This window comes from Haliaeetus albicilla, chromosome 4 (assembly GCF_947461875.1).
Source record: "Haliaeetus albicilla chromosome 4, bHalAlb1.1, whole genome shotgun sequence".
NCBI classification, from domain to species: Eukaryota; Metazoa; Chordata; class Aves; order Accipitriformes; family Accipitridae; genus Haliaeetus; species Haliaeetus albicilla.
Genome location: NC_091486.1, coordinates 2,482,892 through 2,496,464, shown reverse-complemented (window position 1 = coordinate 2,496,464; position 13,573 = coordinate 2,482,892). Strand labels below are relative to the sequence as shown.

At 40.1% G+C, this 13,573-nt stretch overlaps 1 protein-coding gene across 50 annotated transcripts in view; it reads right to left on the bottom strand.

The window, feature by feature from the left end:
* NEB (nebulin) overlaps positions 1-7,786 on the bottom strand; it is a 130,168-nt gene extending 122,382 nt beyond the window's left edge. For 48 of the 50 annotated variants that reach the window (XM_069780649.1, XM_069780656.1, XM_069780652.1 and 45 more), the window contains exons 1-3: positions 7,660-7,786; positions 6,228-6,293; positions 1,691-1,735 (exon numbers count right to left, since the gene is read on the bottom strand). In XM_069780649.1, the coding sequence (XP_069636750.1) occupies positions 1,691-1,735; positions 6,228-6,260 (78 nt within the window). In that variant the 5' untranslated portion in view covers positions 6,261-6,293; positions 7,660-7,786. Of the gene's footprint in view, positions 1-1,690; positions 1,736-6,227; positions 6,294-6,836; positions 6,953-7,659 lie in introns of all 50 variants that reach the window. The other 2 variants (XM_069780650.1, XM_069780694.1) reach the window with 2 other exon arrangements.
* Positions 7,787-13,573: the final 5,787 nt, after the last annotated feature.

Sequence of the window (13,573 nt, the reverse complement as noted above, 5' to 3'; positions counted from 1 at the left end):
AACAAAAAAGTGCCTTTAAAAAGGAATATATGAAGCTCATATTTCAGATTGCTATTTGCATTAGCATGAGACGGACCAGAAAATATATCAAGCATTAAACATTAAATTGAGAAGTATACAAAACTTAAATTATGTAAAAATGCAAAAAAAAAAAAAAAAAAAAGGTATGTTTACTACGTGAACATTAATTGCATTTCACTGAGATATTAGTTACTTCAGCACTGCCACAAGTTTCTCTCTTACAACTCTTTTCAAATATACGAGTGTTAATCTATGTTTGGGCACTGAAAGCACTGGAGAGTTTGAAACCTGTCTAGGTGAACACTGTGAACAGCACTACCTGCTGTTAGCTTTACAAGAAAACAGTGAAGCTACATGCTTTTATAAAAAGTTGTAATACATTTCTCAAACTTAGGAGAGGCTTGATTCTGAAAATACAGCATTTTGTGGGAAAAAAAAAAAAAAAGCTTTTATTTTCATATGATAACTCATAGGACCACACGACACTAATGCATTAGACTGTATTTACAGCTGATGGGAAAAGGTCTAATCACACTAGCTAGAAAGACATTTGTACTCATACGTAATTCTTCATTCCACAATACTGTTTTCAAAAACTGATGCAAATCAGACAGAGAAATAATCAGTCATGCTATTGCTCCCTTTCAATCCAGTCTGGCTACAGATTTTAGAACACCTGATGAATGCAGCGGATGAATTAATCTTAAAAATCATAAGATGGCAGTTTCCTTCAAAAGTGTAGTCCTAGATTACTTGCTCCAACAGTGTTAATCAAATCGTATTTTATTAAATTAAAAATACAGGAAGACTTTGGGAAAAGACCCTTTGTTTCAAAGGAAACACACTCACAAAGTGAAGCATTAAGCTTTTGTTTCCACATAAACATATGCCGTAAAGAATATTTCATGGTAGCATAGCAGACAGTTGGGTTATATCTATATTATAGGTAGAATTTCAAATTATGCTACTAACTCCTTGGTGACTCAAATATTTGTTACCAGTGACATGAAAAAAAAACCTGCAAACCACCACTATTTAGTGAAATTACACAAGGTGAAGGGAGCAGAACTGATACATGTAAACTGGTTTCAGGCAGAATCTTTTTATATTTCTCTTCATAACAAGGTTAAGACTAATGCATATATGTGCCTGTCGTTCATATGTACATATCTAGTCACATTCACATCCTTGATAATTCTGCTCATTTTTAACACTTATAATTGGATTTTGCACTAATAATCTGATTTCTATCATTATGTTACCTAAGTAATCTTCCTCCCTGTGTTTCTTGTTATTAACATAACCTGTTGCTTCATCTTGTCAGCTCCTGTGCAAACAGCTGCTGGCCAGGATCAAAGGGAAGACTATCAGCAAGACACATGGCAGGACAAAAATTAGCACAGTCCTTTTCTGATGGGCACATCCATATCTCCTTCTAATGAAAACCGAAGAGTGGCAGATAGGATACTCGGAACAAGCTAGGCGTCCTCTAGAACATCCCACAACAGGGTCTTGCAGAGGAAATCAAATATTAAGAAGCAACTGTTCACTGATATTTGTGTGTTTAATATGAGAAAACAGTCCTCAGAATACAAAAGGCTACTAATTTAGCATTATGCATTAGTTAGATACATATATACTCCACATGCAACATCACGGGGACCTTTACCTCATGTGGTTCACCCTCCTCAATAATTGTCTCTTCAATGTAGTACTATTAAAAGAAAAGAAAAAGAATCATTGTTAGTCCAGATCATACAGAATAGCAAACTGTAGCTTCTGTTAAGCTGTTTTAAAAACACACTTCTGGAGAAATAGGCCTGTAGTTCATTGATATCTACGTAGTCACATTTGCATCCTTGGCAATTCTGAACATCTGTTCATTTTTTGAATTAACAGTTGGATTTCCTCCATACATTCCTCAATTAATCATCCTTCCAAGTAATTAATGAAGGATCATTATCTAATTTTACCCACAAGAGGGAAGGCAACGATGACCACATTAAAAGAAAGAATCAGCATTCAAAAAACCAGGATTTTCCGAGTGTTTGGTAACAAGCTGAGAGGACTGTAGTAGGTTTCTCTTTCTAAGGCTGCCCTCAAAATTGTTCCTACTTACAGATCCTTAAAGGACACCAATAATTACTGGCTGCCAGATAGACTTTGTACTACTGATCACAATTCTGAGCTCTGCAGTCCAGACAATTTTCCACCCACTTCATTGTCCACTTATCCATCCCACATCTCATAAATTTGGTGATAAGAAGACTATGGGAGACTGTTTCAGAGGTATTTCTAAAGTAGTCAAGATACGCAACATTCACTGGTCTCCCCTTGTCCATAGCAGCAGTGAACTCATTATAAAAAGCAATGAGTTTGGTCAGCCATGATTTGCCCTTGATAAATAAATGTTCACAGCTCCCCATAACCTTTACGTCTTTCATGTGTTTAGAAATAGCTTCTAGAAGGATTTGCTCCATAGCTTTTCCAAGGACTGAAGTGAGGTTGACTGCCTGTAGTTCCCTGCATCTTCTTTCTTGCCTTTCTTGAAGATGGGTATGACATTTGTCTTTCTCCTGTTGTCAGGAACATCCCTGCATCACTATGAACTTTCAAAGATGACAGCAGCCTTGCAATGTCATCAGCCCGTTCCCTCAGCACCCCTGGATCCATCCCCTCTGGTCCCACAGAATTATGTACATCCCAGTGGGTTAAGTCACATCCCTAACTCTGTCTTCCTCTGCTGTGGCTACAACTTCACTCCCCCATCTCTAGGAAGCTCAGAGATGTGGAAGACCATAGGACAAGCCTTATCAAACCTGAAGCAAAAAAGGCTTCAAGTACATCAGCATTTTGCCTGTTCCTTGTCACTAGCTTCCCTGCCTGCTGAACTATGGTTCCACACTCACTTAGCTTTCCTTTTGCTGCTGATGGCACCTGCAGAAACCTTTCTTGGTGTTCTTCACTTCCCTTGCTGGCTTCAACTCCAGCTGAACTTTGCCCATGCATGTAGAAATGGAGTTTATAATGTCTTATATCTTTATGTTCCTCCCAAGTTGCCTGCTCCTGCTTCCACCTTCAGTATACTTTTTTTTTTGTGTTTGAGCTCAGTCAAGAGCTCCCTGTTCATCCACACTGGCCTTCTGCTGTGTTTGACTTCTGCATATTGGACTGAACCATTCTTGTGCTTTGAGAAAAATGTTCTTGAGGATCACCCAGCTCCCCTGGGCCCCTTTGCCCTCCAGGGCTGTTTCCCATGGGATCTTCCCAAGCAGGTCCCTGAACAGGCCCAAGTCTGCTCTTCTGAAATCTGGGACTGTAATTCTGTTTATCTTGCTCACTCCTCTCTGAATCTTCAACTCCACAGTCTCACGGCCACTGCAGCCATGGCTTGCCCTTGACCTTTGCATCTTCCACCAGTTCTTTCTTGCTTGCGAGTAGCATGTCCAGCAGAGCATCTCTCCAAGTTAGTTCACCAATCAATTGCATCAAGACATTTATCTTCAGTACTTTCCAGAAATCTCCGAGGTTGCTTGTGCCCAGGCATAGGCCCTTCCGGCAGATACCGGGATGGTTAAAGCCACCCATAAGCACAAGGACTGTGCCCATGAGGCTTTCTCCAGCTCCCTAAAGAAGTTCCCGAGGCACCACATCGACTCTGAAGTGGCAGACCTGCAGGTGGAGCACGAACCTTCCTCCTGTTGCCGGAATCCATGAGCTTCCCGCTTTCTCCATCCTGACGGCCACCCTCCACCACCCATTTAACCAGGGTCTCCTTCCTTGCCATGTGCAGCTCTGCCTCTTGCTTTTCACGAAGGTGCTGTCAACGTCTTCTTCACCGGTGACGCCGCAAAGCCTGCTCACCTCCTCCTTCAGCAACCTGCAAGCGCAACTGACCTGACCAGAACGCATCTCCCACCGGAGGGGCGACAAGGGTTACATCCCTGTTTGCAGTGCTCTGTGGGCTTCGCTTCCCCCGCTGCCGGCTTGCCTTTCCCCACAGCGGCCGGCAGCCGGAGGCGTCAAGCTCAGCTCCGACCAGAGCCGCTGCGCCCACGCAGAGCCCACCGCCGTCCTGTTCGGCACTTGCCGAGGCCGCCTCTTTGGCGCAGCAAATGGCGGACGCACGATGGCGCCGTCCCGCCACAGCGCGGCGGCGCCCCGCGGCAAATGGCGGCCGCGCTGAGGGGAGCCGGCTCGCGGCCCAGGCTTCACCCCCCCGAGGCTTCGCCCTCCATCTCCCCTCGCTGCTTCATGAAGAAAAAGGCGGTTAGAGACGTTGCTCCATCCGCTGTAGCAAACGGCACCTGTTTTACTCAAAAGGTGCTTCACTTGCCACTGACTTCCAGAAAGGGGAAAATGAAAAACGCGGGTTTCATCTTTGAAAATCTCCACAGCAATGATTTACTCGGGGTCATGCGCCAAAACGGTGGGAGCAGAAAGCCCTTTGAATCTCATTAAATTCTCATTAACATTTAAGCCCTTTTCCCAGAGTTCTTCCTCAAAGTTAGGTTCACGTAATTAGCCCATACTTTTCAAGCTGCATCATATTGGGCTGTTTTGAGGCAATTTCTGCTCACTGACTCTATACCGTGTTTGACCCACCTTCCACAAAAATTCGAGTAACTCGGCAGGAAAGGTTTGTGTCGTTCACTGTGGGTTTTTGCACATCACAAATGGCTACAGTGTCCAGTGCAGACTAATAACTCCAGAGAAAGACAAAATAGTATCTTAAAATCCTCAAAGTTTTCTCAGCCACTCATTATTCAGCAATAATTTTCTACTCTTTCGGAAGATGAATTTCTGATAGAACTCTTAGAGGTTTAAAATAGGCGATTCATACAGAAGTGGAATTCTAGTTAAGAAAACTCTAGAAAGGCTTAAGCCGCCTTAGAAATGTACCAGATGCTATTGTTCCTGTTTTATTTAACTTCTCGCTATGAATATCTCGAGGGAAGCTACTAAAGCAGGACCATCTCGGTCTCTCCGAGGGATGTGGTTACAGGAACGCGGTTGTTGAAAATTAAAAACAAAGAATGAAACAAACCTGTGTAGACAAAAAGCCCAACACACCATAATTCCAGCAGCAACAAATAAACATTGACAGCAAATAAATATACATTTTGTTACAGAGAACACATAATGCTCAGGAAGCATAAAGGCAATTACAAGTAACATGGTAATAGGAAAATTAATGAACGACTGGTGTCTTTGCAACTAGGTGGTACAATGTCTTTAAAATGGACTTTATGAACGGTAACGCTTATTTTCCAAAACATGTTTAACTAATTCAACTGGCAAACCATTTGACTTGACTTCATTCACTATTTGAAATGTGTAAAGTCAGCAGTCAGGGCTCAATGCTGTTACACTGCCTGAAATCAACAGTCCATTGAATATAGTGTGGAGATAATGAGTTGTGGGATGTCTACATTTGTACTGTCTTCCTCTTTTCCTCAAACACTGAGCAATTTGTTATAACCACTTACACGTAATTTCATTTCAGAATAGTAATAATGCAACAGGTGAGACCATACTGGTTGTTAACCTCATATTATTCCAATGGCACTTGCTTATAATAGTAAGCTGTAGGTTCCCCATTTCCTGGGGATTCTTTTAATCAAATTGCTGAGACTAAATAATTAGGCATATAACTGAGTTTAAATGACTTATCGGCAAATTAATCCCTGATGCCACTCCACGTACATCAGGTTTAAATCTACCTCCATCTCTGCAACTTCTAAGGCTAAATTGGTTAATGGTACCTTGGTGGCACAAAGCTGCTGCATTTCTGCATTGCAGTGGGCACAGAGGTGAGGCTAGGAAGAGGCTTCCAAAGTCATCCTCTCTAGCATGGATTGAATGATAGAGGGCAAGCCAGGAGGGAAAAGAGATGGCCCACTGCATCTATAATTACACAGAAGAGTCATCTCAAAACCTTGTGATGCGGGTGTAGGATGGTTACAATCCTTATTTAAACAGAGAAACTATGACAGGAACCAGGGAGACTTTGCTTCAGAAGCAACTTTGTTGTTGTTGTTGTTTACTGATCAAACCATTTAATAGATATCTAGTCATACCCTAATCTTCAGAGAGCAATCAGCAAGCAACCATCAATGCTCATGAGCAATGTCTCATTCAAGTGATTAATATATTCATTCACAAGGGAGGAAACAAATATTTCTACTCTCAGATTGTCTTCTTACCTCCACTACTTCCTCATATTCTTCTTCCTCCATTTTGAAGGTATTCTTCTGTCTCTCTCCCACTCACTGGTCACACAGCAAATGAAAGTGAGAATATACAGTATTAGCCCAATACTGAAAGTACTGTGAAAAGCTACTAGTCAAGTTCATAAAGGACCTGGGATCATGGTTAGTAATTAGTCAGATTATTACAATGTTGTAGGCTAATCAGTGAAAGAACTTGAACAACAGAAAGGACTAAAGCTGGGATCTGGCATTACTTTGACTATTATGGGAAAGGATTGGATTAAGTTTCAAACATACTGATGTAAATTACAGTTTTGGACAAATACTTTGTTCTAATAGTTTTAACACCAATACTGGAATTCAATGAAAATTTAAAAAAGAGAAAAAAAAAATCAGAGGAAGAGATTTCTTGAAGTATGATTTGATTTTTTTTCATTACAACAAAATTATTTGAACAATTTTCTTTTCTCTGTGGCTATTCTGTACTATTTCATTACATTATTCAAGCTCCTGTTTGAATGGGAGCTTTATCTGTATATTCTACTATATTCATTCATAAGTAAAAGCATAATGTAGAAAAAGATTGTAAATATTTTAAGTGACCTTAGGTTAATGAGGCAATTTCTGTCTTCCCAGCATTAGCCTATAGATGCTCTGGGGTTTGGGTTTTTGGGGTTTTTTTTAGCACTTGCGGCTTTTTTCTCTCTATTTCTTCAGACCTGGAAAATATGAAAATCCATACAGTTGGCTGAATTACAAAGTACAGATTACTGTCAAAACCTTTAAATGAATTAATTAACACAATGATTTTGCTATGAGGCAAAGCTACAATTTTCCACCAGAGACTACAGCCCTGTTTCTAATGTTGGTAGGGGATGAGGCTTTGGAACAGCTGTTCCTGAGTCCAAAGATATTTGCCGTGTAAGCTAATACTACCCAATGACGGGGTGGTTTTGTTTAGCTGGCTAAACTGCAATTCCTTCTGAGGCAAGTGAAGTCTAGTAATGCAGGTTAAATATAGCAACATAGAATACTGTCCCTTTTTAGTTCCAATATGTTGAGAAAAATTACCCCCCAAAAATCAATTTTTTAAACCAGAATGTTAACTATTAAAATAAATAAAGAATAACTCAATTAGTAAGTAGCATGTCATGTGAAAAAGTAGGCCAAAGTTTATGAATAAACCCAAGAAGTAGGGATTGCATATAAGGATACAATCTACACAAACTGTCACTATTATAACCTTCAGTTACACCAAAACACAGTTCCTTTCCACTTACTGCAATTTGCAACTAGTCAGCCAGACAGAAAATCTGACTTCCATGGGCAATGCATGACAACTACTCCCCAAAAACTACAGAATCGGGAAACAGCTCAAGATCCTATTCTAAGGAAAAGTCGTCAAACATGATTAAAATGTTCTTACCAGCCACATCCAGTAAATATCCTTAGGAGCAAAGCCTCTCCACTCTTCCCTCCTGAGCAGCACTGGGCGAGAGCGACCCCGGTGCCTCAGTTCCTAATTACGTATGTGGCTAGCACAGCCAATCTGGCTCCAGCCCGCTCGAGTTTCAGCCCTAAATATACTTGGTGACCCCGGAGGAGGCCACCTGTTCTCAGCAACGTGAAGGAAAAGGGAGCTGGGCGCTTCTGTGCTCCCGAGGAAACCCAAAACACACCAGAGTTTGACTGAACTACACCAGGTCTCTGCTGAAATGGATTCCTAGGCAAATCCAAGGGAGCACTCAAATGGAAAACACATGCACATTTTCCTCTTTCAGAGTTGATAATAATAGTGAATTTGAATTGACAGAGACAATTTCATTCCTATATTGTACCCGAACCAAAACCATCCCAATTCAAGGATTTCTGAACTTCAGAGAAAGGAGAGAGGAGTCTGGACTTCGAACTAAATTTTTAGCATAAGTCTGTCTTTAATTTCATCCTTTAAGTATACCTGAAGTGGTGCTTTATCAGCTTAACTTGATGCAAATCACGTGTCAATGGTTTTATCACTTCTTATGAAATGTTACATAGCTGAACACGTGGACCCAGGAACATGTGAAAACTGACTACTTGCAAGGAAAAAACTTGCAAGGAACCCAATTAACAGCCAGTATACCCAGTGAAGGAAGACTAAGAATACATGATAAACAGATTAAGCAACAGGGGAGCAATTGTAATGAGCAAAGTATTTTGGAAGGTCAAGAATCGATATGGCCTTAAGTTGCGGCAAGGGAGATTTAGGTTAGATATTAAGAAAAATTTCTTTACCGAGAGGGTTGTCAGACATTGGAATAGGCTGCCCAGGGAAGTGGTTGAGTCACCATCCCTGGAGATATTAAAAAAGCGAGTAGACAGGGTACTTCAGGACATGGTTTAGTGGGCATGGTTGATGGTTGGACTCAATGATGTTGATGGTCTTTTCCAACCTAAATGATTCTATGATAATTGTATGATGTATGGAGCAGAATCATGGTGACAATAATGGAACTGACCTCTTAGGTCATCTAGTTGACTCACATGATAGGATTGCTTTAGTTCTTCAAGGAGATGCATTTAAAAGCCAATACCAACAATGATCTCTTTTCATATACTATATCACATAATTCAATAAATGATTGTCAGGAGCCCTTGAGAGACATCTTCTTGTTCCTTAACTCTTTCGAGAAGTTAATATTTATATCCAGATGAAATATCATATCTCATTCACTACTGCCAAGTATTTTATACTCTGCACAGAGCTGTAGATCCTTCTCTTTCTCCTTTAGGCAAGCTATATGCTTTCAATTACTTAGCATTTTGCTTTACTAGGCAATCCTTCCCCTTTAAATCTTATTTCTGTTTATTTAAAAGTCCTTCAGCTCCTTAACATTTTTTGAAGATGTCCAGAAATGAATATAGCATGTTGATAGAGTCTCATGAGAGCAATGTCAGCTTAACCTTCTGCTCCCCAATCCAGATCCTGTGTGTGTGCATTCCAGAAACAACTCACAGAGGCATTTTTCTCCAAAGTACTGCTTTTCAGTGGATTGGATGCATAATGTGACATCTACGTACATGATGACAAACCTTTATGTAGTGAAGGACCAACTTTTTTTATTAAACATGTAATTCATCGTTGTCATTTCCAGCTCAAATCTCCGTTGATGCCAAAATTAGCGCCCTGGCTGGTGACTCACCATCCCCCTTCTTGGGTCTTTTCAGCAAGTCTGGGTTCTTGGCCTCTTTTTCAGACTTAACAGTTGTACTTCACATTGCTCTTCCTGTAAATGGCATTCCCCCATAGTCACTGCTACAATATTGGATATTACTATGCCTCATTCCAATTACCTAATTTAAATTGGGTTTATTAGATCAATAGAAGCTTGTATTCCACTGTCCTGATGGTTATTCTGACAAAATTAGCAAGCATTTTCATACGGGATGCAATTTTCTGTGCAGTTCTCTTGCAAGTTCCTGCAAACAATCTCTCCCTTAGTTATATACTCTGCAACTCCTAGGTTACTCATCACCCTCAGATTCTTCTACAGTGCTGTTCAATATATCTTATTTAGAAAGACACTAAGCAAGGCCAAAATTACACGCAGGATGCAAGTACCACTTTTTCTGCTACTGAAAGGCAGCTTTGTTGTGAAACATGGCAGACCTTTAGCAGCAGACAGTTCAGGGCTGGAAAGGAAGCATGGAATAGCCCATCAAAATTACAGAAGGGGTTTAAGAACCAAAAGTATTATTGCTGAAGTGAAAAGTTGGACAGAACATAAGATTTATGTTCGGACATCAGAACATGAAGAGGGGAGGACAGTGCTCTTAGGTCACCTACGGCTGCCAGCAAATCTTTCAATTCTTACATTTGCTGCTTTGCTCCTTCAGCTCTAAATCTCAGGGAACAACTCTGACAAAACTATCACTACTAGCTTTGTTTCTGTGTAGAACTGAAAAAAAACCCCAAACACCACTTTTTCTGTGATTTCTACTTGAGTCCACGATTGGGCTTTATTGGTGAAAATTTAGAGTTCGCTTGCTTAAGTGCTTTTATCTACATACAACACATACCAATAAGTGGATCTTTACACACCTGCCTACATATAGATAAGTTGTTATTTGTATATTTATATACAATACCTAAATACATGCACACATATCTTCCCATATGTCTATACATTAGTCTTCACTGTGGAAACAAACTACTATGCTCATTGTTACATTTCATGTCGTTCACTTCTCAGGACTGTTAAAATGTCAATGATACATATTCATATTGAAATATCAGCAAGTATTGCATGCTGAAGTAGAATGTGCATGAGTAAATGGAATACTAATGGTTAATATTCCTTTAAATTTTTTTTAATTGCTTTCCTGTGAAAAAGTGTGTCTGTGACTTGGATTTCAAGTCACTGTTTGCTGGAATATTCCAGGAACACCAACTTGATTTTCTGGGGAACAAATGTTTCCAAGGCATTAGGAAAATTCTGCTGTAGATGACAGCCTGGCAGTTGTGATACAGGTTAACACACCAGACCAGACTGTTTTATCCACAGTACATAAATATGCATATGCTCAGCAGTTTTGAACTAAAAAGCCAGGATGGTGCAAGGTGACAAAGGTAGAGGAAGATGTTGTTTTGCATTTAAATGGCCCAAAATTCTAAAGCAGAAAATATTTTCCTGTACTTAACTTTTTTAAATGTTAAGTTCAATCAGTCCTACTTATCAAACAGTAACCTACTCGGGGCAGGGGGAAAGGAAGGAGAAAACATGTGACCTTCTCTAGATTTATTTAGAAGGTATATAATACAAGAACTATGAAGTAGCAGCCTACTTACACCCACTCTCCTAACCCACACAGTATTCACATACAAAAACTCACTGTTTTTTTCTAGATCTGCATTTAGTTTGTTTTGCGATGCAATCTTGCACCTATGAAAAATATGTAAGCTAATCCTGGAGCCTGATCAATATAGAGGATCAGTATATAATGACCACAGGGCAGCCACGCCATAACCCCCTCACCCCAAAAAGACAGAACTGTTGCAGAAATTCTAGTTTTCTACAACTAACCCTGCCAGTTAGTGACATTTCTATATCATCTTGATCATTCTTTCCCTTGTATTCCTTTTATACTGCATCACTCTCTAGATTCCAAGGTAGAGTTTGGAAGAATTTTAATAAGCCAAGGCCAGACCCCACATCATGAAACCCAGGCAGTACATATCATTGAAATGCAAGCCTGCAATTACCTCTTGAAGAAGATGACTTCAAGACTCAAGAGACCTTTTATCCATCCTTGCCTCTGCTTGACTGAAAATCACACAGGAAATCTGTTGTGCCAGAGATTACACTGGCTTCTCTGTGTCTTGCCCTTTGTGTGGATAAACTTACTGACATCATGGGTACTATATTTAACATCCTGAGGTAATCAGTAGACCACCCAAACTTAACAAGCATTGTATCATTGAAGAAGGACATATTTTAATACATATTTGTGTCGTTGTGTCCATTTTTTAACTACCATTATTTACTTCTCATTCTTTTCTGCCATTCCTTTCTGTCTACCAGATTTTGCACAGGAAAGCTGGGAAAAAAAAATAAATCTTGTACTTCAGCATTTACAAGGCTCTGACCTAAGCTAATCACATGTCCAAAATTTTCCTTTAGAGTGCAGTCTCCATCAAAAATCTAAAAATGCACTGGAGACTATAAGATGTGAAATGTATGTTGCTTATGATACACAATCTGCAAGACAGAAAAATGCTGTAACAATCAAGAAGACTTAAATGTGAAAGCCATTTAGTCTGGGAGGAAAGCATTAACTGAAGAGCACAGCATAAACTTCAGAGCCCTAAAAATAAAGTAATTCTTGTTAGATAAGCTCTTACCAGCCTCTGTTGGGAGGTCCACAAGCTATATTGGTGTTTGCACTCCAGGGATCCAAACGATAGAGGAAACAGGTGTAGAAAATGCAAGTCATAGCAACTCCACTAATAATGAAAAAGGGAGTGAAAAAAGGAGTTAGGTAAGGGTTTTCCCTCACCATACTGTTCTTACAAGGGCTTACTGTTATCCAGTATTTATTGTACCTTCCTAAGAGGTGGGAGAAAGTCCTCTAAGTAAGTCGGGAATAAACCACAACCTATGGACAGTTCCAGTAACCACATCAGGACAGTGCCAGCACAATTTAAAGACCCTCATGCCTGCATGAACATTGTAGTAGACCATGATCTTGTATTTTTCCCCAAAGAACACTTACCAGATGAAGACCCTGTACAGGCTTGACTCTACATGGTTTCTAGATCTCAAGTAGACTTGATGATGAAGTCAGGTGCAAAGGTAGTCATCGATAGCAGGACTGAAATAGCTGAGGAGGCATTCTCCCAACGTAGGGAATCTCAGTGGATTTGACTTGCTACAGTGTTAGAAGCATCTGAGGAAAGCATTTTCAGGAACTCAGTGCTGAATCTATATGTCACTTAAGTTGGCAGTATAGCATTGACTGAGCAAAGAAATATCTGCACTTTGAATGCATGCCATACATCTCTGCAATTTCTGTAACTGTCATGCAGCCTAGTGACTAAGACGTGGTTTTAAGTATACAAGCAAAGGAAAAGACAGGCTCTCCTAGGACTAAACATCTTTATTTCTCAGTATTTGCCTTACTTTTCCCTACTAATTATCATGCAGTAAAAGTGGCATATCATTTTAGAAGTATGCAAAAGTCACATCACAAGAACTTCAAGGAAAAGCTTACACAAGTTGAACTTGTACATTTTTAATGGTCCAACAAAGCTTTCTCTTCATAAGCTGCAGGTGGAAAATTGACAGATGAGGATGTGAAACAACAATGTGTTTCTCCTTTTAAAAAATTCAGGTGCAGTCTATACTGCAGACACATGTGCAAACCTCTCTCTTGTAATCGTTTTGAAACTACTAAGAAGATTTATTAGCATATGAAACTGTGAGGCATGAGTGGAAGCCTGACTGTTCAAAATCTAAAAAAGGCCTCCCAAGTGAATAGGATTTTGGTGTGTTGTTGACAGAGGTGGCTATAAGAGAAGAGGTTGTTCTAAAAGCACCTTTTCTGGTGCCGAGTTAGCACCCACAGCAGCAGTCAGCCAGAACAGCTTACCTACAGGATGGTTTAACTGCGAGGATCTGCTGCCCAGGACCTCTGCAGTGGGGTAGGCAAATTTTGGTGTGACGTATAGAAATACGTGGCAAGTGGGGAAATTTTTTTCACTGAAAAACATGAAGTGAAGGGCTTGGTTAGATAAATGCAAGTGGTTGCCTTAAAAGTATATCTATATGTATGTATCTTTCTCTGAGACCTGCCTTCACGAT